Source organism: Monodelphis domestica, chromosome X (assembly GCF_027887165.1).
Source record: "Monodelphis domestica isolate mMonDom1 chromosome X, mMonDom1.pri, whole genome shotgun sequence".
Lineage (NCBI taxonomy): Eukaryota > Metazoa > Chordata > Mammalia > Didelphimorphia > Didelphidae > Monodelphis > Monodelphis domestica.
In genome coordinates, this window is record NC_077235.1 from 53,496,517 (window position 1) to 53,518,632 (window position 22,116).

The 22,116-nt window shown below is 50.5% G+C and overlaps 1 protein-coding gene across 1 annotated transcript; it reads right to left on the minus strand.

The window, feature by feature from the left end:
• Nucleotides 1-606: 606 nt before the first annotated feature.
• Nucleotides 607-17,978, minus strand: SASH3 (SAM and SH3 domain containing 3). Its single transcript, XM_001373714.3, has 8 exons — nt 17,785-17,978; nt 7,362-7,457; nt 5,021-5,167; nt 4,059-4,200; nt 3,484-3,650; nt 2,870-3,082; nt 2,141-2,291; nt 607-1,906 (listed from the first exon to the last, which is right to left on the minus strand). Exons 1-8 carry the CDS (start codon nt 17,839-17,841, stop codon nt 1,707-1,709), a joined length of 1,173 nt encoding a protein of 390 aa, XP_001373751.1. The 5' UTR covers nt 17,842-17,978; the 3' UTR covers nt 607-1,706.
• Between the last annotated feature and the right edge of the window lie 4,138 nt (nt 17,979-22,116).

Below are 22,116 nucleotides of genomic sequence, written 5' to 3' on the forward strand. Positions count from 1 at the left end.
AGGATTGATTCAGAAATTGCTGTAGTGGACAATGGAAAGTGGCAACTTGTGATATCTACCTCCTGAGAGGGGTAGTAGTTGAATAGCCATCTCTGTTTCCATGAACTCAAGAGTAAAGCTAAAGGACCATAGATTTAGAGCCCTACAGGATTTTAGAATCCACCCAGTACAACCCTCTCTACCTTGTTTTGCAGATGCAGATACTGAGGCAGACACAGGAGGGTCACAGTAAGTGTCTAAGGTCTTCCTGACCCCAGGCCTAGCATTCTCTTTGCTACCTGCCTCCTGTTGTGAGGTTTTTAACTTCTGTGCTTATAAGGGGAGCTGGTGGCAGCCACATGATGGAGAAAGTGTCCCTGGACATTTGGAATGAGACAGAAACTCAGGGGTTTCTGGAGGTCCCTTCTTGTCAGTATGCTTCAGTACCATTTTGGTGAGTAGCCAAGGAGGCACTGGAAATCTCAAGGTGAGAATGTAGGAGGGGGAAGCGAAGAAATCTCCCAGAGACCAACATTGCACACTTTGCAGTTATGCTGGCGTTATTGCGGCAGCCTGTGTGAACAGTGCTTAGCCACAAATCCAAGAGAACAGGCACTGGAAACGGAATAGTTTCTATCCACGTGCTTTATTGAAACCTAAACCTTCCTGCCATGCCCCCCTCCCCTCTCCAAGCCAGCTTTCATTAAAATCTCCAGGATTAGGTTGTGGGACAGGGTCTGACAAGCCCAAATTCATTGTGGCAGCCCAGGCAGTCTGGTGCTGGGGAAGGGCTGCCCTGAAGGCTTCTCTTTGCCCCATGTGAAGTGGTGGTGCTCTGGGGGCTTCCTTGATCCATGCTCCTTCTGGAATCTTCAAATCTGAATCAGGACGGGCCCCTTCTCTCCCTACAGCATGGAGTTCAATGCCCCATTTCCTTGGAGTGTCCCATGTGGGTCCCAGAATTCTTCACCTCTAGGTCTGCCTCTGGTTAATGAGCTGCCAGAGGCAGGTCGACATCTCTCTCCCCTTAACTCCCAGGCTAGGGAGAAGGGGGCTGCCTGAAGACTTCATCCAATTATAGGGCAAAAAATGAAGGGAAAGCAAATTCCTAAACCGGGCACATGGGGAGGTTAAAGCGGCCTCCCCTGGAAGGGAAAAAAGAAAAACGAGCAGAGGGCCCTTGGCTGTTTGCTCCCTCCAGCTCGGGGTGGCCAGGAGAGTGGGAGCAGGAGTGGGAGTGGGCCTCTTCAGCCATGCGCAAGCACAAATGAGGATGGGCTTTGGGGAGATGTCCCAGGGTCCAAGCCAGTCCAGGCCCTTCATTGGACGGAGAAGTGGAGGGTTAGGAGACTGAACAGGAACCATCTGCCCTAGGGGCACACAGCAGGGCTAGGATTGGAATGGAGGCCCGATTCCAAACCCCAGGCCCTACTGCACCTCGCTGCCCCCCAAGGCCCGCACCAGGCCGGCTCCTGGGGACCAAGCCTGCTGGGGAACCAGTCTGCCACCGCGGAGGCCAGGACGGGGTCGGGTGGGGAAGGGTCAGGGAGGGCAGCTCCCCATGGAGCGGGCCCCCGCTGTCAGCCGCCGGCCTGCCCGGGGGCCTTTGGGAGCCGAGAGGCAGCGTTAGTCTTCTCCATCCTTCCAAGGGGCCACTACAGGACCGAGTCCCGGGGCTACGCAGGCGCAGAGGGAGCCCGAGTGGCCCGGCCGGCGTGGGCGGGGCCTCAGGGCGCCGGCCCCACCCCTGCCTCCAGAGATAGGGCGCGCAGCTGCTCCTCAGCGGCTGGCACCTCGCCTTCGTCCCTCCCGCTTTCGGAGCCCTCGAAGCAGCCCGAGTCCCGGGGAATATCGGCCTTGGAGTCCAACGTGTGCTCCGGAGCCGGGTCCAGGCTCGTCTGGGGCCCTTCTTCCGCCTCGCTGCCAGCTGCGAAGGGGGCGAGGAGGGGTCATCTGTGAGGCCCAGGGCCCCCCTTGTCCCCGTCCCCTCCCGTGCTCCGCAGTCACCCATCCCGGGGCCCAGGACCCAGATCTCTCAGAACGCGGAATAGAAAGCGTTCGAGCTTCGCGGGAACAGAGAATATCCGAGCTGGAAGGGAGCTTAGAACCTAGAGAAGGAAGGAGCCCCAGATCCTTGGTCGGGGAGCTAGCCCCGACTTACTGTCGTAATCTAAGAGCAGCTCTGCGGCTGTGAGCAGCTTGGCCCGATGCTGGGGATCCACGATATTTAGCTCATTGAGGTGTGTCTCCCGAAGCTCCTTAAAGTCTTCCAGCGTCTGGTAGCCATTGAGTAACAAGGTAGAAGTGTGTTCCTAGCAGGGAGAAATAGCAGGGCGGATTTCAGCTTTGCTCCAGCTGTGTGGCCTTGGACAAGTCATTTCCCCTTCTCAACCTAGGACCCTCCCCGACCCCACTGGCACTTTTCCCTTCTGAGCCTTGGTCACCTAACCCTCAGTATTCTCCCCTCCACATAGTCTGTGTGTGTGTGTGCCACATCATCTGAAGGGGCCTTAATTGACCCATTTAGGAGTGGCCCAGGCTGGGGAGAGGCCTGGAGCTGGGATCATGGGGTGAATCAGATGAAGGAACCTGCAGGGGAGAAAACTCAGGGACTAGCCTGAGAGCTTTCTCCAGGGGTTTAGGGCAGGGCCCTGGTAATGGGCAGAAATGGATAGACTTGAATTCTGAAGGGATGGATAGAAGGAAAAAGTGGCCAACTCCGAGAGCTGCCCAAATAGCCAGGGCTGCCCTGGGCAGGAGAGAATGGGGAGATACTCAAGCAAAGACTTGCTATTTTTGGTCCTTGAGGTCCCTTTCAGTTCTCGGGTCTTTGGGGAGCGGAACAAGCCTATTCCCAGCACCCTTCTTCCCCCGATCTTCAATCACTGACCTCCAGGCCAATGCGCTCCAGCAGCTCATGCAGGGTCTTGGGTTTGGGCCTCTTGCCTTTGCTTGGACGTTGGCGGCCTCTCCGGGCAGGCCCCATGGCCTCCTCAGGCAGTACATCCACATAGATGAACTTGAAGGAACCCAGTTTGCCATTAAGCAGCCCAAGCCATGTGCCCACCGGTGGTTTCTCCACAATCTGGATCACATCTCCCTTCTGGGAGGGGAGGGGAAGGGTGTGTGTATGTGGAAAGACATCTGAGCTTGGAGGTCCAGAGGGGGGCGGGGATAGAGCTCACCACCCAGGCCCCTCGGAGCTGCAGTTCAGAAGGTGAAGGACATTGCCAATTTGGGTTCCCCTTCACAGGCCTGTCCTGTCCCTTGTTGGCCTTAGGAGTCATGAGTTCTGGGTTTTAGTCCTGATTCTACTACATATTAACTATGACTTTGGACACGCCCCTTCCCCTTTCTGTGCCTCAGCTGCAAAATGAACATGTACAGTCCTGCCCTATCTATCTAGGACTACTGTTGTTCCTTCTGCCCTCCTCCCCCACCCAGACCTCTTTCCCAAGGTCCTTCTCTTCTCCTCCCCAGGAGGGTCCATGGGGGTACCCTCACCTGGAGTTTCAGCGAGTCCCTGTCGTAGGGGCTGGGAGTGAAGTCAGTGTGGACCCGAGCTCTGCCACAGAAGGGGCCTGTGTACATCGGGGCCATCAGCTCCTCCACCCTCAGGCTGGTCTGCCCGCAGCCCACAGTGCCAGGGCCTGGGCTGCCCAGCTCGCTGCCTGTGGGGGGATGGACAGTGGGTGAGGGGGAGGGGTCTTTACCTTTGTCCCTGGCTCAGGCTGGCTCCTAGCACAGACTTTTATTGGGGCTCAGGGGGAAAGGGGCCCTGGGGCGGTTGAATAGAGAACCTCTGTTTAGGGGGAGGCAGGCCCCACTCTAAAAGGGGAGGTTCCCACTCATCAAATGCCTCCTTTCTGACTGAGGGGCACTGTAGGGAATCTCCTCTTTCCTGGATAAAGGGAGTGACCCACATCTCTTTGCAAAGCCACCTCCCCTTGTGGCAGCCACTGGCCTACTCCTCCTCCCACTCCAGGAGAGAAGAGCCATGTAATTCCCAAGAATCCTCACCCTCTCCAGCTTTTCTTCAGACTCTACCCCCATCCACTCCCCCGGATGATGTTACTCACTTGTGGATGTTTGGCGGCTCAGGGCTAGGTGGCCGCCATCTTCCTGTTCAGTAAAGGCCAAGGGCATCACCTCTGAAGCCAAGCCCTCCAGGGGGCAGTCTGGTGAGGTTGGGGAGGCTGAACCTTCTTCCAGGGGATCACCCTGAGGGTCAATAAGGAAAGGCCCCTCCGTTTTAGAATGGGGAGACCACTAGCTGGGGAGATGGGGCTAGGAACTGTGTGACACTGGACAGAACACCTCTCTTCTCTGGGGAGATTGAGCAGAGGCTGGCCATTAAGGGTGGGCATTGCTGGCCTGTCTCTTCAAGACCATGAGGGTGGCTGGCCCATGTGGCAGCCTCATTCCAAACAGCCTTTTCATGGTGAGAAGATGTTGGGATATTTCCAAGCTCATGATGGAACCATGCCGCCTGCCCCTCAACACTTTGCGGGGAATGAAACTTCCCTTGTTTGCCACAGGAAGTGCAGAGGTGCCCATTCCCATTTCAGAGAGGAAAAAGGGACAGGCTGAAACAGATTGCCCGACTGGTGAGGGTCTGGAGTCTTTTGGAGCTCTAACTTTTGAGGAGTCTTTATTAGAGAAGAGATGATCACAGAATCTCGAGTGATCGCCCTAGTTCCCCAGCCCTTACTCCCTGGATGCCCTCCCCCCCAGGGCAGCACTAGCTCCAGAAGGAACTTTACCATCCTCAGGCCCACACCTCACCTTCCCTAAGATCTTAGTGGCAGAGCATTCAGAGCTGGAAGGAAGCTTAGGGCCTGCCTTGTCCAAGCCTATCATTTTACCAGGGAAGAATCTCAGGCCTAGAGAAGAGAAATGACTTGTCCAGGGTCACATGCATTGTAAAAGGCTGAGCTGGATGTGGCATCCAGTGCTCTTTTCTCCAAATGTCTTTGGGCAGGATGGCCTTTCTTGTGCCTTTGGTATAGGCACTGGCCTATTTCTTCTGCCTATGTCTCACCATTCCCTCTGACAGGGCCTTCACCATTGTCTTGCCCATCTTCCGGTTCATGGTGCGGGAAATCACTGCCCTCCACTTCTTGCCCAGCTTCTTTGCACTCTTCCCAGCATCTTCTGTGATGGGGCCTCCGGTGTCATCCTCTGGGATCTAGGAGGAGAGATGGTAGAGCTTTGAGGCCCAAACCCTGTCTTCCATTACCACCACTGGGGCCCAAATGTGCCCTTGGCTTCATCCCATCTGTGCCAGGTGATGTTGTATTCCTCCAAGGCTGAGCTCAGCATGCTGGGAGTGAGAGACAGACAGAGACAAAAACGGAGACTGCGTGTGTGTGTGTGTGTGTGTGTGTGTGTGTGTGAACACTACAGTCATTCTCTGCCCCTCTAAATGGGTTCCTATAGAAGTAATGCCACTTACCATGTCTCTCATATTCTCCACATTGGGGTTGTCTCTGACCTCCCCTCTCTTGTGATTTCCCATCAACCCCACGTTGCTGTCTGTTCCACCTGTTCAGTCTCTCTCCAGTCTGTCCCGTCTTGACTATTTCCCAGGCCACCTCCCTCACCCAGGCTCACTGACCAACAGGCCTTCCCACCCTTGCTCTCAGATCAGTCCTTCAGAGACAGAGTCACGTCAGTCCCCTGTTCAGAAATCTTCAGCGGCTCTCATGAGCCACTAAATTCAAGGCCTTCCCCAACCTGACCCAGCCCTGCTTTTCCAGGTTTTTAACATTATGCCCTTCTTTGCTCTCTACTCTCTGGCCAAACTAGATGCCTCTCTCCCCCACCCTCACACCCAGACTCCATCATCCCAAGCTCTTAGACTGGCTCCCTTTGACTCAGTTGTTCTAGAATGTCCCTCCTTTCCCTTTCTTCTGGTTAATTCTAAATCAGCCTTGGAAGCCCAGTTTCAATGTTACTTTCTCCAGGAAGCCCTCCCAGATGCCTTGTCAGTGACAACCGCCCCAGTGCCACTTGGGGCAGTGTTTAGTTTGATCCCCTTGAAGTGGTGGGCATCACAGCAAGCGGTGTTGCAGTGTTGCCCCCTATTGGACTGGGGGTTCCATGAAAGCAGGAACCCTGTCCTATGTAAGTTTTGTGTCTCCCCAAGTACCTGGTGCTGTGAGGCCCTGCAGATATGAGGTGCTCGGGAAATGGGTGCTGAAACATTCCCAAGTGTGGCCAGGATGGAGGGAGGGAGGAGGGGAGCTGATGGGAAGGCCTTGGAGAAATAGCAACAAGAGTCAAAGGGAGCAAGGTTGGTAAGAAGGAGGGTGGATGTAGGGTTTCATGGGATGTCAGGGGCCATCGAGCTATGGGCACCATGTCCTCTTGTCTGTGGAAGGCATCTGGTTGATTTTATGAATAAAAAAGCAGAAGGTAGCTTCCAGAATTGCTAGTTTAGGAGTAGTGTGAGGGGCACAGCAGAAGATATTTTTAAGCCCTCACTTTCCATCTTAGAATTAGTACTGTGTATTGGCTCCAAGGAAGAAGAGCAGTAAGAACTGGACAATGGGGGTCAAGTGACTTGCCCAGGGTCACACAGCTGGGAAGTGTCTGAGGCCAGATTTGAACCCAGGACCTCCTGTCCCTAGGCCTGGCTCTCAATGCACTGAGCCACCTGGCTGCCCCCAGCAAAGGTATTAAAAAAAGAATAGAATGTAAGGCTCTCAAGGGCAGGGACTGTTTCATTTTTGTCTTTGTATTTTGGTGACTGGCTTATAAGGTAGGGATTGACCTTGTAGTATTACTGATATAGAGAACTTCTATATGACAAAATTCCCTCTACCAGTGTAGGGGAGCACCTTCTCTGTAATTTATAATCTTCAACAAATGCATAAAACAGAGGGTCAGCTGGGTTTCTCAGTGGATTGAGAGCCAGGCCTAGAGACTGGAGGTCCTGGGTTCAAATCTGACCTCAGACACTTCCCAGCTGTGTGACCCTGGGCAAGTCACTTGACCCCCATTGCCTAGCCCTTACCACTCTTCTGCCTTGGAACTAATACATGGTATCGATTCTAAGATGGAAGGTAAGTGTTTTATTAAAAAAAAAGAAATGCATAAGATTGGGAAGGTAAGTGACTTGATCAGAGACATCTGGTCAAGGAGGTGTCTGAGGCAGAATGTGAACCTAGGTTTTCTTGGCTCTTGGGCCAGCTCTCTTATCTCGTTTGTTATACTGCCTCTTCTAGACATAGAGCACAGGATTAACTCGTTGATCGGTTATTTGTGCCCGAAAAGCGTTAATAGACGTCACCTTGCACAGAGTCGAGGTAGAGAGCAAACCTGGGGTCCCACTCCCCACAACCCCCTCCCTGGGCTAGCCTGCTCAGCTCCATACTCACATTGTCCTCGAGATTAAATTCCTTCTCACTCACTACTGGAGAACTGGGCTTCGACTTGGCAAAGTCCTTGAAGCTGCTGGATCGTTGTAGGGAAAGCTGGATGAAAGCAAGAGAGTCAAGGTCACCATGGAAGCTTCTCTGGGGTGCTACGAAACTTGGTGGGCCAACTTTGTAGCCAGCTCAAATCTGGAGAGCTGAGCCCAGATGATGCCAGGAGCCTGATTCCCCTGCAGGCCCGAGGCCATCTTTGTGCTCCTCAGCCTCAGACCCAGGCCTGGATTGAGCACTGCCCTGGCCACAGACTAAGCTCGAAACTTGGCTGACCTCAAAGTCTGGGAAGCCATGATCCGTGACCGGCTTCAAGGTTTGCAAAACGTTTTATATGGACTATCTCATTTGATTCTCTTAACATCCCTTGGAGATGGGGACTGTTTTTACCCCCCATTTTAAAGATGAGAAAACTGAGGCTGACAAAGGGTTTAATCTAAAATGATTTGTACAGAATTACATGGAGCACAAGTGTTTGAAACAGGATTTGAACTCTGTTCTTCCTGACTCCAAGTATAGCCCTCTTTCAACTATGATGCCAACAAATAACGTCAAGTGTGGGTCGTGCTGGCAGTGAGCCAGGGGCCTCACCAACCAAACTAAAAACAAGCCAGCTCTTTCTACTTCCCCTTTCAGACAGCCAAGGAGAGGGACACACACACACACACACACACACACACACACACACACACAGAAGAGAGAGAGGGAAGGAGGGAGGGAGGGAGGGAGAGATAGAGACAGAGACAGAGAAGACTCACTGGCCTAGAAAACAGACTCTCAGGGCCTAGTCTCCCACCCCCCATTAGAATGTAAGCTCCATGAAGGCAAGGATCATTTTTGCTTTTTCTTTGTATTCCTGACTCAGTATGGTACCTGTCACAGAGTAAGTAAGCATTTGGTGAAGGCTCATCCATTCATTACTAGGAGCGTACACATATAGATTACTTAGTGGTAGTTGTTCTGTCCTGTCCAAATCTATGTGATCCCATGGACTTCTCATGGAATTTTCTTGGCAAAGATACTGGAGTGATTTGCCATTTCCTTCTCTAGTGTGTCCCCATTTTACAGATGAGGAACTGAGGCAAATGGGGGGTTAAGTGACTTGACAGAATCATAGCACTAGGATGTGTCTGAGGCAGGATTTGAACTCAGGTCTTCCTGATACCAAGTGTGCTACTCTGTCCACTGCAGCACTACCTACCGGCCCCTATTCAATGATAGGCAAAACAAATTGCCCTTGGGGAGCTAGAGAGGGTTCAAGACAAGGCACATTAGGGATAGACACAACACAAAGAGGGCCTCTTACCACAGTGGGAGTTCTCATTTCTTTGGCAATTTGGGGTTTCCAAAGCCCTTCCTACCCAACAACCATGGGACAGCATTATTGCTTCCATCTGACAGAGAGGGAAACTGGGGTGCCAATCTGAAGTCAGATTAGGATTCATCTCAAGTCACAAGCTGATTAAATGTCAGACCCAGATTTAGCTCTCTTTTCACTCCACTGGGTGGCATGTTTCTCATAACCAGTTAAGATGGGAAACCAGGATCCTGGGATCAGAGAGGGAGAGATTTGAGACCCCAGAGTGAGACAGTGAAGGCCTGAGACCCCCACCCCTAGCCTGGGTAGGAAGCTGGGGAGGCAGGGTAAGGCAGAAGATGTAGAAGTTTACTCATCCTGACATGGTGGGGCCTGCCATCAGGGTTATTGTCACTTGTGACTGAGCATCCCACGAAGAAAGCCTGGTGGTCAGTCAGGAAGTGAGGGGTCTTCTAATTGTACTAGAGGTCAAGATCCAAAGCTTGGCCAAGTTGTATCAGACCCAGGGTGCCACTGCCAAGGAAACTCTAAAGCTACATGCCTGGCAGTGGACTCTGGGGGGCACGCTGCAAACCTGGCAGTGTTCTGGAAATGGCAGCTATTATCATGAACAATACTACTGGAAATGAGCCCACTCATGGCTCCTTTTCTTCCTCCATCTCTTCTCTGCTATTTTCATGTCCTCCTCTCAAATTATTAGGATGTGGCTGCCTTGATGGCTTCATCATGCTGTAGAGTCCCAGAATCCCAGAATCATAATCTAGTCCAATTCCCTCATTTTGGAGAAGAGGAAACTGAGACCCAAAGCAGAGGAAGGGACTTGTTTAAGGTCACATAGCTAGTAAGTCACAATGCTAGAAATGGAAGCCATCTATCTTCTCTATTCAATTCAATCAACGAGCATTTATTAAACACTTCTGGGTAACTTAGGTCTGGATCGACCACTGGGTCCAGACTTAGGAAGATCTGAGTTCAAATCCAGCCTCAGACATTCACTAGCAGTGTGTCCCTGAACAAGTCACTTCAATTCTATTTGCCTTAATCCACTGAAGAAGGAAATGGCAGACCACTCCACTATCTTTGCCAAGAAAACCCCGTGAGCAATGAGGTCATTAAGAGCATGTCGACATGTGGAGAGGGGGATGACGGTGTAATTGACCTGCTAAGGTAGGTTGGAGCCAGCTTGAGAAAGGCTTTCAATGCCAAGAGGAGGAGCTTGTCTTCTCTTCTCTCCTAGAGGCCAAAGGAAGCCATTGAAGCTTCTTCATTGGGGTTGGGGAGTAGGGAATCCACCATTCTCTACTCTCCACCCTACCTGGAGCTTCTGTCTCAAAACATCATGCAATGCTCCCCTTCTCTCCGAGACACTATGGTAGAGCAGAGGATATACTGGTCTTGGTGGCAAGAACCCTCACTGAAAGTTTTGATTCTACTGCTGGGTTTGTACCCCAAAGAGATAATAAGGGAAAAGACTTGTACAAGAATATTCATAGCTGCACTCTTTGTGGTGCCAAAAATTGAGAAAATGACGGGATTCCCTTCAATTGGGGAATGGCTGAACAAATTGTGGTATATGTTGGTGATGGAACACTATTGTGCTCAAAGGAATAATGAACTGGAGGGATTCCATGGAGACTGGAACAACCTCCAGGAAGTGATGCAGAGCGAGAGGAGCAGAAACAGGAGAACATTGTACACAGAGACTAATAACACTGTGGTATAATCAAATGTAATGGACTTCTCTACTAGAGCAATGCAATGACCCAGGACAATTCAGAGGGACTTATGAGAAAGAGGCTATCCACATCCAGAGGAAGAACTGTGGGAGCAGAAGCACAGAAGAAAAACAACTGCTTGATCACATGGGTCGAGGGGGATATGATTAGGGTTCTGATGTTAAAGGACCACTCTGCTGCAAATATGAATAACATGGAAATAGGTTTTGAACAATGATACAGGTAGAACCCAGTGGAACTGCTTGTCAGCTCTGGGAGGGAGGAGGGAAGAGTGGGGGCAGGGGAATCATGTAACCATGGAAAAATATTCTAAATTTAAAAAATTAATTGAAAAAAAGAACAATGTGTTATGTTTTGGACATATTGAGTGTGAGATGCTCAGTGGGAAAGTGGATAGTGTGTTGGGTCTGAACTAAGGAAGACCAGAGTTCAAATCCAGCCTTGGACACTTCCTAGTTGTGTGACCCTGGACAAGTCACTTAACCAGCCTAAGTTTTCTTAATTAAAATGTGCACAGTAATAGTCCCTACCTCTCAGAGTTATTGAGATTATATTTGTAAAGCACTCAGCATGGTACCTGGTACCTAGTAGGTGCTATATAAAAGCATGTTCCCTTCCCTTTCCCCAAGGGACATTCAGATGAAGACGTCTAACAGGCAATTGGAAATACAAGACTGAAATTGAGAAGAGAGGTCAGGGCTTGACATTTCAATCCAAGAATCTTCCACATTAAAAACCTGTATTAGACACATGGGAGCTAATGAGATCACTAAGGGAGGAGAGTGGAGCCTTTGAGGACACCTGAACATAGAGGCCTGATGTGGACGGAGAGGCAGCCAAGGGGAGAGAGAGGGAGGGAAACCAGGAGAGGCCATTGCCCTGAGTATCCAGAAAAGAGAGAATATTCAGTAGGAAAGGGTGGCCAAGAGCACCAAAGGCTGGGGAGAGGTCAAGAAGGAGGACGCCTGAGAACAGGGTCGGGAGAAGAGGGGAAGCGGGGGTCCGGATGGCCAGAGTCCCTGAGGGGGGCCTGAGCTGACTGAATGGAAGAGTTGCTATTTATAGGTAGATGGGGCCTATTGTGGTCTCACCAGCCTCCCGCTGCCCTCTGGGAGCCCTGTCCAGCAGTGCTGAGAACCTGCCGAGTGGTCTAGAGAGATGGCAGGGAGCCAGCATTGGCCTTTGTTGGGTGACTGGTAACCTCACCTCCCAGCTTAGGCCTCTAATGGCTTCCCTTTCCCTCCACCTCTTCCTGTCATTAATCTACTGTCTCCTGGGGCTTTGGGGAGGGGGTTCATGGCAGGGTTCAGGGGAGGGGGACAGGGACAGCCTGGTTCCCAGACGGAGGTACCCATGACCAGGACCAGGGCAGGAGATGGGCCCCCCACCCTCTGTCCATGGAAGGTGGGGCTTTGGAAGCTTCCTCCCCCCTCTCGAGTTCCAAGATTGGGCCGTCTTTGGAGCTCCTCTTTCCAAGTCAAAGGGACAAAGATGCCAGCATGGTCTTGGCACCGTGGTCTCTCTGATCCAGGGCTCCAGCCCAGCCAGTCTGGAGGAGGCCAAGGAGGTCCTCTGTGAGGTTAACTTCTTTCTCTAGCATTTTAAGGCTTGTAAAGTACTTTAAAACTATGGTCTCTGTTCAGGCCTAGAGACAGGAGGTCCTGGGTTCCCATCTGGCCCCAGACACTTCCTAGCCGGGTGACCCTGGGCAAGTCACTTAACCCCCATTGCCTAGCCCTTATCACTCTTCTGCCTTGGAACCAACACATAGTATTGATTGCAAGACAGAAGGTGAGGGTTTAAAAAACAGAACAAAACTATGGTCTCCTTTAGCCTTGCAATATCTCTGAGAGGTGGGGGCTCTGGTTATTTCCATTTTGCAGATAGAGGTTAAGTGACTTGACACAGCTAGTATCTGTGGCAGGATTTGAACTCAGTTCTTCCTAACTCCAAGAGGAGAGAAAAGGTCATCAGAGCTAGCTATTAATGAGCCATTGTTGATAATAGAATCAGTTGAGTGGTGAGGTAGGAATGGAGAGTCTAGGAGAATTGCTTGTGGACTAAGCTTGTCAGCCAGCCTCCTCCTCCTCCTCCATGTCCCCCATGCCCACCACCACCATCATTTATGAAGTCCTCCTGAATGCTCTCTCCATCATTCTGTCTCCGTCCTCCTCCCTATCACCCCAAAGCACCCAGTGCTTCCCTCTTTGTGCTCAGCACCTTCTGGATCTTGGTCACTTTCAGAGTTCAATTCCTCTCAGCTACTGAAGAGAAGTGACTTGGCCAAGGTCACACCATTAGTAAGTGGCGGCAGAGCTGGGCTAGCCATCCAGGAGTTCTTGGTCCCTCACTTGGTCCCAACTCTGGAGCCCCAGTCCCCCTGGCTCCTCTCTGCCAACCCATGTCCTATTTCTTTAAGTGGTCTAAAATCATCGTCGGGAAGCCTCATCTGGGCATATGCCTGTGTCTCTCTTTGGACCATCCTCACTGCTGCCTTGGAAACCTTCCTGACTCTCATGGGGTCAAAGGAGCAATCATTTGATCACTGAGCATCCATTAAATATTCCCTATGTGGCGCCAGCTTTGAGAAGCTCTGGGGATGTGAAGGAAGGGGGAGGAGACAACGTAGAGATAGACATCTCTATGCATCTAGACACACGTATACATTCACACGGAGAAACATGCATGTGTGGGCATGGATATATATATATATCTGTACAAAACTGGGTACACATAAGATATAGCCAGAGTAGATGGAAGGGAACTTTAAAGGGGGAAGCTGAAGGGACCAGAATAGACCTTTGGAAGAAGGTAGTCTTTGAGGGACGGCTAGGTAGCATGGTAGTTAGAGAGCCAGGCCTAGAGACAGAAGGTCCTGGGTTGAACTCTGGCGTCAGACACTTCCTAGCCGCGTCACCCTGGGCAAGTCACTTAACACGGTTTGCCTAGCCCTTGCCTCTCTCTCTTGGAGGTGTTACTAAGGCAGAAAGTAAGGGTTTAAAAAAAGATAAGGTAGTCTTTGAGATAAGTCTTGAAGGAAGCCAGGGATTCTAAGAGATGGAAGTGAGAAAAGAAAGCATTTCTGGTATGAGTGATGGCCAGTTCCACCATGGGAGAAGGGCAAGTAGGCTAAAATGTCTGGACAGTAAAGTGTGGAGCAGAGTAAAATAAGAAGATTGGAAAGGAAGGAGATGAATTGTAAAGAGCTTTAAATAATAACAGAAGAGTTAATATTTGATCCTAGTGGTAATAGGGAGCCATTGATTATTGAGTAGGGAGGTGACATGGTCAGATCAGTGCTTTATGAAAATCCCCCTAGCAGCTGTGCAGAGGATGCATTGGAGCTGGGGAGTCTTGAAGCAGAGACTGTTGTAATAATCTAGGTGAGAGGAGATGGGGGCCCGAGCTAGGGAGGCAGCTGTGGGGATGGAAAGAAGGAGACACTGTGGACACAGAAATGATAGGATTTGGCACCTGGTTGGTTATGGGGAGTGAGGGGAGGGACACCCAGCCACTCTGAGCAATGGTCCCATCTGGCCTCTGATTCCCCAGGATGCAGCCCTTGCAGTCCCCTTTTTTGCTGTCCTGAACGTTACCAGCCAGCCTTGGGTGATTCTGACTTTCAGGCCTCTGGATGCCAACTTAGGGGACTGTGCCATGTCCTTGTCCAGCCTCTGCTACTTGCCCTTGACTGCCTCTTCTCCAGCTACTCTTTAAAAGTCCAGATTGGTTGCCGAGTTCCCTCTGCATACACACATCCCTTCAGCTACTTGTTTGACTTCATGCCATGTGGGTAGCGGCTGGCCTGGGGGTTGGGAAGAGCTGTGCCATGTACTAGGTGTGCCACTCTGGCCAGCTGCCTTATCTCCTGCCATGCCGGCCTACCTTCTGGCTTACTAAGTTGAAGAGGAGCTGTTGCTGGGCCTGGGAGGAGGCAGTTTCCCCACAGGGAATTCCCCACAATGAGAGATCACCAGCCAGGACCCCAAACAACAAGAACAGAACTTTCCAGAGCAGCCCAGGCTCGTCCTCCCGAGTGAACCCCATCCTTCCATCCTCCTTGACGGAAAGATGGTAGAAGGATGGATCTGGTGCTCGGCCGATGCCAGCTCTGAGGGGCCTAGGGTCCAAGAGGTCTAGGGTGGGGTGGGCTTGCAAAGGGCACCAGGAATGCCCAAGCTTCTGCCACCTACAGGGTTCCACACTAGCATGCGTTTGGAGAAGCACATGTCCGTCCATCATTCTTCACTCTACCTTTGTCCTCAGAAGGGAACTGAGGCCCAGAAAAAGGAAGTGACTCACCTAAAGTCACAGAGCAAGCCAGGGCAAAAGTGGGCCTGGAAAGGCAGGCCTCTGGCCTCCTGAGCCCATTGTGGCCTTTCTTTCTTGGGAGAGTTGTCTGGGTAGGAGTGGAGGAACGAGGAGGGATGGTGGAAGCAAAGAGGCCCCAGCAGCGATGGCCCAGGTTGGAGGTGGGCTCTGATTGGCCAGTTGATGTGGGGCCAGAGCCCTGGAGGCTAAGATAGGGAGCCAGGAATCCTCTGAGCACAGAGACTTCATGGACTGGTCATGCGCTACGATGGAGAGAGCTCAGGTCTCGGCATCAGAGGGCCTAGGTTCCAGTTCCAGCTCTGCTACTTCCTGGCTGTGGCACCATGACCATGTCACTTCCTTTCCCTTGTCTCTTTTTCCCCCATCTCAAAAATGAGAGTTGTACCAGATGATCTCTAAGGCCCCCGTACAGATGTCATTCTAAGGACTCAGACATTCTGTTTCTACGATTTTTCTCCTTTCTATGATCCCTCCACCTCTCTGAGCCTTAGTTTTTGTCATCTTTAGAACAGGGCTACAGCACCCTACCTTCCCCGCCTGACTGCCTGACTCCAGGGCTGGAGTGAGGGCTCAAAGCAATTAATTTGTGTAAAGCAAGCAATGGGAGTTGCCATGCAAGTGGTGGGGGAAACCTTGATTGCCCCCAGTTAGCGCCTTTTCCCAGCCTTTGTCCTCGTGGTTGGGGGCCAGGCCCAGGTGTGACTGGGGCGGTCTTAGCTTCTCCTTACCCCAGGGGAGTGATCTAGGGGAAGTGGTGGCTTCAGAGGGAGAGCCGGCCAATGGCAGCTCTTCTGGGTCTAGCACCTGGGAGAGCTTGGATGGAATATGAAGTCCCCCTCACCCCCCTTGCCATCCGGTGTGGTAGAACCTCAGAGAAAGAAAGAAATACTGTTCAATGACAAGTGTACAGGCCGGAAAACGGTAGCTAACCCTGTCTCATTGACCTGAGGACCACTACCTTCCCTAACATACATACATACACACATACCCCAAGCAGTATTCACACCCCAGTGACCAGCAGCAGGTGGCCCCAGCCACCATCATAGCCTCTCTGTTGCCTTATGATCTTAACCAGCTCTCAATGAGGACTCCAGTTCTCTCTTAGAATTGGATTGGCCTGAGAATCAAGCTGTGGAAGATTCCAGAACTGGCCAAAAATGTGGGCAGGGAAACCTAGAATTCTAGGTTAAGATCAAAGAATATGATCAGGAACTCCAAGATTATTTATAACAAAACCTGAGATGCTAGAGTCCAGTGATCTCAGATCAGACCTTTCCCTCTCTGGGTCTCAGTTTTCTACTCTATAAAATGGGAGAATTGGACTGGCTGGATTCTAAAGACCCCTTCTAATGATGTTCTATGAAGTTCCTTTCCCTCTCTAGGTCTCAGTTTCTTTTTTTTTTAAACCCTTACTTTCTAGCTTAGTAACAACTCTAAGACAGAAGGGTAAGGGCTACGTAAATGGGGTTAAGTGACTTGCCTAGGGTCACACAGCTAGGAAGTTTCTGGATCAGTTTTGAACCCAAGCTTGACACTATCCATTGTGCCACCTAGCTGACTTATCAGTTTTTTCTCATAAAAAGAGCAGGCTTGACTAGACGATCTTTTCCTGTTCTGCCATTCTGTGACATAAAGTCTCCTCTACTTTCAGGATCTCAGTTTCCTTCTCTGTAAAATGAAGAGGTTGGGTTAAATGACCTCAGAGCTTTTTTTACACTGAAACTCCTGTGGTTCCACAAATAGATCATCTGGGCTAGGCTTCTGCCTTCAGGAAGATGAATGTCTAAGCTGTCTAAGACACTCCTTTTCCTGGCCTTCAAAATCCCCCTCCTCCTCCTCCTCTCACCTTGTCACACACACACTCCCAAACATGTCTCCCAACTCTCCGAATGTCATTTGCTATTCCTCTCAAACTCTTTGCCATTAATCGGTCAACAAACATTCCGTAGGCTCCGACTATTTTCCAGGCCCTGTACGAAGTCCTGGGGCTACAAAGAAAGGGAGCCCCCTCAACCCAGCACCTGCCCTCAAAGAGCAACTCTTATAATGGATCCTTAAGCTTCCTGGTACTCAGCATCCCATAGAAGTTTCAAACCCCTTCGATCCCCTCTTTCTCTATCTCTTGACCCCACGTAGGCCCGTCCTGTCTTCAGGGGGCCTGGGAATTGAGATGAAGGAGAGGGTCAAATGTGCTGGAGGTGTGCGTGTGCGTGTGTGTGTGTGCGTGTGTGTGTGTGTGCGTGTGTGTGTGCGTGTGTGCGTGTGCTCGAATGTGTGCGTGCTGGAGGCAGAGGGAAGTGAGTACCCTTAGAGGACCATGGACCATTCCGTCTCCCAATGGAATGTGCTCCAAGTAGGTGGGCTCAGATAGGAGGGAGAGGGCACTGTTAGGAAAGGAATCAAGCTCCTGGGCATTTGAGATAAGACATTCCCAGAGAGGCCAAGCTGAAGAATATGCTGTGGGAGTACCCAGGTGGCAGAGGCAAAAGGACTAGACAAAGCTCTAGGATTCAAAGCTAGAACATAAGGAATTTCTTCTAAAACTCTCAACGTCTATCCCAGAATTCAAATCTTTTTCTTGCTGGGCTCAGAGGTCTATTCTAGAACTCTGAGATTCTTTTCTAAGGTTCTAATTGACTACTTCAGAATTCTGGGCTTCTCATCTAAGATTCTAAACATTTGGTCTGGAATTAACATTCTCTTTAAGGATTCTGAGTCTATCCCAGAATTCTAGGTTTCTTTTCCCTGTTCTAAGAGTTGATTTGAGACTTCAGAGAGTCTCTTCTAGGCTTTTAAGAGTCGGTTCCAGAGTTCTAGGTTTTTCTTCTAGGGTTCTAAGTGTCTCTACCAGAGTTGTAAATGCTCTATAAAGATTCTAGTAGGCCTTGTCTACCTGACCCCTTGACCCCAAGCACTGAATGCCCTCTGGCACTTTCTACTCATCTGGGTCAGTAGGGACTACAGGAATCAAGCTAGTGTTGTTCCTCACCTTCTTCTTCTGGGTGGGTTCCTTCTCACTGGCGTTGGACGGTTTACGGCGCAGCATGGTTCCTTGCTCTGAGTGGGAGTCTGCCTCCTGTCCACTGGGTGCTCAGCTCCACAGTCCTGCCCAGTGGGCACAGCATGGAGTGAGCCCTCCGGCTACTATGGGCTCTGGGTCTCAGACACCCAGTGGGCGGGTGGCAGGCAAGCAGGAAACCCAACCACGTGACCTGTTCTTACAGCAATCGCAGCCCCTGGGGAGGAAGGAAGTCCCGCTTCAGTCTCCAGAGACTCGACTAAAGTTAACTTTGGGGTTGAACGAGCAGAGAAAAGTCCAAATCCTGTCCGGGCCTCTAGCCTCTAGCCCCCAAGCCCTTCCTGTGCCTCCTAGGAAGTTGGTAGCCTCTTCAGCATCCTTAGCCTTCCTTCATGGTCCACGTTTGAGGGGCAGAAACGAGGAGGATGTCAGTGCCCTTGGCTAGCCACCATTTTTAGTTCCATCACCCCATTTAGAAAGCTTTTAGTTCTCTGCAAGTGAGGATGATTCTCCTTGTACCAAATCCCAGGTTGACTGAATCCCGACTCTGCCACTTCCTAGTTGTGAGGCCTTAGGCAAGTCTCTTATCAAATAAAGGGCTTGGACTAGATGATCTTTAAGATTCTTTCTAGCTCTGACATTCTAAGATTCCCTTTCTCCCCGATGTGGCCCTGGGCTTCTTTTCCAGTCATTTGTGGCCACAGACTCAGCGAAAGGGTAGAAGCGTTAACCCTGGCATAAGCAGACCAATATGGTGCTGAAGACCTGGGCCTGAGTCTTGGTTCTGCCACTTCCTTTCTGTGTGACCTTGGGCCAGTGATTTCCCCTCTCTGAATCACCACTCATCAAGAATATCGGAATGATACCTCGATTGCCTACCCCACAGGGTTGTTGGGTGGTGAGTTTATCAGCCCCAAGGACCCAAAGAAACTCCTTGAGGGCAGGGACTATGTCTTAACTTCACTGTGAATCTCCCCCATAGGTTGCCCAGCACAAGGCTCTGTACCCAGTAGATGTTTTAGAGTTGTTTCTGGAATGGAACTGAATTTGGCTGGCTCTGGCTATAAGTAGAATGGGTGGCCACCCACGTAGTATGATGGGAAGGGTGCGAAAAGGTCAGTTTGCAGGAGATGTTCCCCCGCAGCCTGCTGGCCTACCCACCTACCTGAAATTCTCTCCTAATTTTAGCTGGACTGTCTCAGGGACTTTTTGGAGACATTTTGGTGAACAGGGGAGAAAGGAGTGGGTAGTAGGTACGTTGGTGGAGGGCAGGGAAGGGGAGGTGAATGTGTGGAACTTGGGAGGGTGGGTCTGGGTGAGGACCTGGTCTAAAGAACGGGGCTCTGGCTTTGCCGTCTTGCCTGGCCCTGGGTCCCCCCTCCAGTTTTGTACACTGCATGCGGGATGTGTCTGGCTTCCTGTTTGCTCAGCCCAGGCAGCAGCAGCAAAGCTCACTGGGAAACCACAGCGGCTTCAAAGGGGCCAGGGAGGGAGGCTGCAGGGCTGGGGCCCAAACTGCCCTGAGAACCAAAGAGAGAAACAAAGCACAGTGCTAGGCCCTCAAGGGAAGCTTTCAGGGGAACACTTTAGCCTACCAGCTTGGCCAGTGCTAGCCAACCCATTCTTCACCTGTGGAACTCTTGTCCCCCTCCCTCCTCATGTGACATTTGTTTTCAATGGCTTCTTCTCCTACCCTCTCTGGACTTCTCTACCCAGATCAGTGGGCTCTGGGCTCTCTTCCTGTTGATCTCCCTCCCACCCCCCAACCAAGGACCCCTCACTGCCAAGACTTTTTAAAAATATAAATTTAATTAATTAACTAATTTAGATTATTTTTCCACGGTTACATGATTCATGTTCTTTTCTTCCCCCCTCCCTCCTCCTCCCAGAGCCAATGGAGCAATTCCACTGCGTTGTATATGTATCGTTGTTGAGAACCTATTTCCATATTCTTAAGGGTGATCCTTTAGAGTCTACATCCCCAGTCCTATCCCCATCGAACCATGTGATCAAGCAGTTGTTTTTCTTCTGCATTTCTACTCCCACAGTTCTTCCTCTGGATGTGAATAGCATCTTTCTCATAAATCCCTCAGAATTGTCCTGGATCATTGCATTGCTGCTAGTAGAGAACACCATTACATTTGATTGTGCCACAGTGTACCAGTCTCTGTGTACAATGTTCTTCTGGTTCTGCTCCTCTCGCTCTGCATCACTTCCTGGAGGTTGTTCCAGTCTCCATGGAACTCCTCCACTTTATTATTCCTTTGAGCACAATAGTATTCCATCACCAACAGATACCACAATTTGTTCAATCATTCCCCAATTGAAGGGCATCCCCTCATTTTCCAGTTTTTGCCACCACAAAGAGTGCAGCTATGAATATTCTTGTACAAGTCTTTTTCCTTATTATCTCTTTGGGGTACAAACCCAGCAGTGCTATGGCTGGATCAAAGGGCAGGCAGTCTTTTAAAGCCCATTCACTGCCAAGACTTTTGACTTCCATTTTCTTTTCTCTTTATTCTGACAAATGACACACAAGACAGGAAGCTTCCTACGCATGTGAAGTTGTGACTGTACCCTGGACTGTAAATCTTGACTGTGACAAACCAGCTTTTCTTTTTAGGCATTTGTAGAAGAAATTTAACATGTAACTTTCAAAGCTAGTCTGGGATTCCTTCTGGCCTTCCTTTTGTTCTCTTCTCATTAGGGGGTGGGGAAGAACCCCATTCTTAAGCCCTGCCCCATCTCCTCCCTCCTTTGAAAAAAAAGGCAGGTCAAGAAACCCTTGTAACAAACATGCAGCCAGGGGAAGCACATGTCCACCTCAGCTAGGCCCAAAAAGCAAATAGCATTTTCTTCATCTCGAATTCCTCAGCTCTCCATCAGGAGCCTCACCAGCCATTTTCAGAGGGGTCTTCTGGAGCCAGCGTCCTCACTTTTGTTATCCTCAGTGGCTTTCACCAGGGAATCTTTGGCTGATGGACTTTCCATGTCTCTCACTGTGGGGGAAAGTAATGAATGGATTGCTCAGATCACAAGCTGGGCACTCCTGGTGCTTATATTTGTCACCCTCTAGCTTTGCTGCTCGTGCAGAGCCCAGGCTTTGGCCCACTGGCTCCACCAGGCAGGGAGTGTACACTTTGGCCCCAGGACACAGAGGCCATGACACGTGCCCTCCTTCGGCACTGTAAAAGACACTCGGCACTAGGTCTCCCTCCCAGGTGACTATATTTGTCTTACTTACTTCTTGCATTGTACTCTATGGACTTCCTGTACTTTTCAGTGTCAGATGGCATGGCCTAATGGATGGAGAGTCAGGAAGACCTAGGTGACCCTGTCACCTCAGTGACTCATTATACCTAAATGTTGAACCAATTTTCTTTTCTTTTTTTAAACCCTTACCTTCTGTCTTAGAATCAACATTAAGTATCAGTTCCAGGACAGAAGAATGGTAAGGATTTGGCAATGGGGGTTAAGTGACTTGCCCAGGGTCACACAGCTAGGCCAGATTTGAACCCAGGATCTCCTCTCTCTAGGCCTGGCCTTCTATCCACTGAGCCACCTACCTACCCATCCTCAGCCAATTTTCTAATGCATTGATGGAGTTTATCACCTAGTGTCCCCCCCCCCGAATTTTCACATCATGATATCATTTTTGTTCAGTTAGCTCTGACTCTCCGTGACCCCATTTGGAGTTTTCTTGGCAAAAATGCTGGAGCAGGGAGAAGCTGAGTGGTTTGGTGGATTGAGAGCCAGGCTTCAATCTCAATAGAGATGGAAGGTCCTGGGTTCAAATCTGGACTCAGATATTTCCTAGCTGTGTGACCCTGGGCAGGTCATTTAACCCCTATTGCCTAGCGCTTACTGCTCTTCTGCCTTGGAACCAATATACAGTATTGATTCCAAGAGAGATGGTGAAGGATTAAAAAATGCTGGAGTGGCTTTGCCACTTCCTTCTCCAGCTCATTTTACAGATGAGGAAACTGAGGCCAATAGGGTGAAGTGACTTGCCCAGAGTCAGACAGCTAATAAATGTCTGAGGCCCCACTTGAACCAGGAGCCCGGTGCTCTAATTAGAGAGTTCATTTTAGGGCCTGTTACCTGTTGCTGTCCTGGGTACTAACATTGTTAGTTAGGACTCTGGCCCCAGGTTCGTAGTCTTAGGGGGAAAAGGACTGGGCCAAGGGGTCCTCGGGCTGATGGAAATGAGGCAAACTCTGAGAAGTTTCCCATCCCCTCAAAGGCAAAGGTGAAGCAGCTATGGCAGGGATGAAAGAATGGAGTCTGGCCACAGATAAGAAT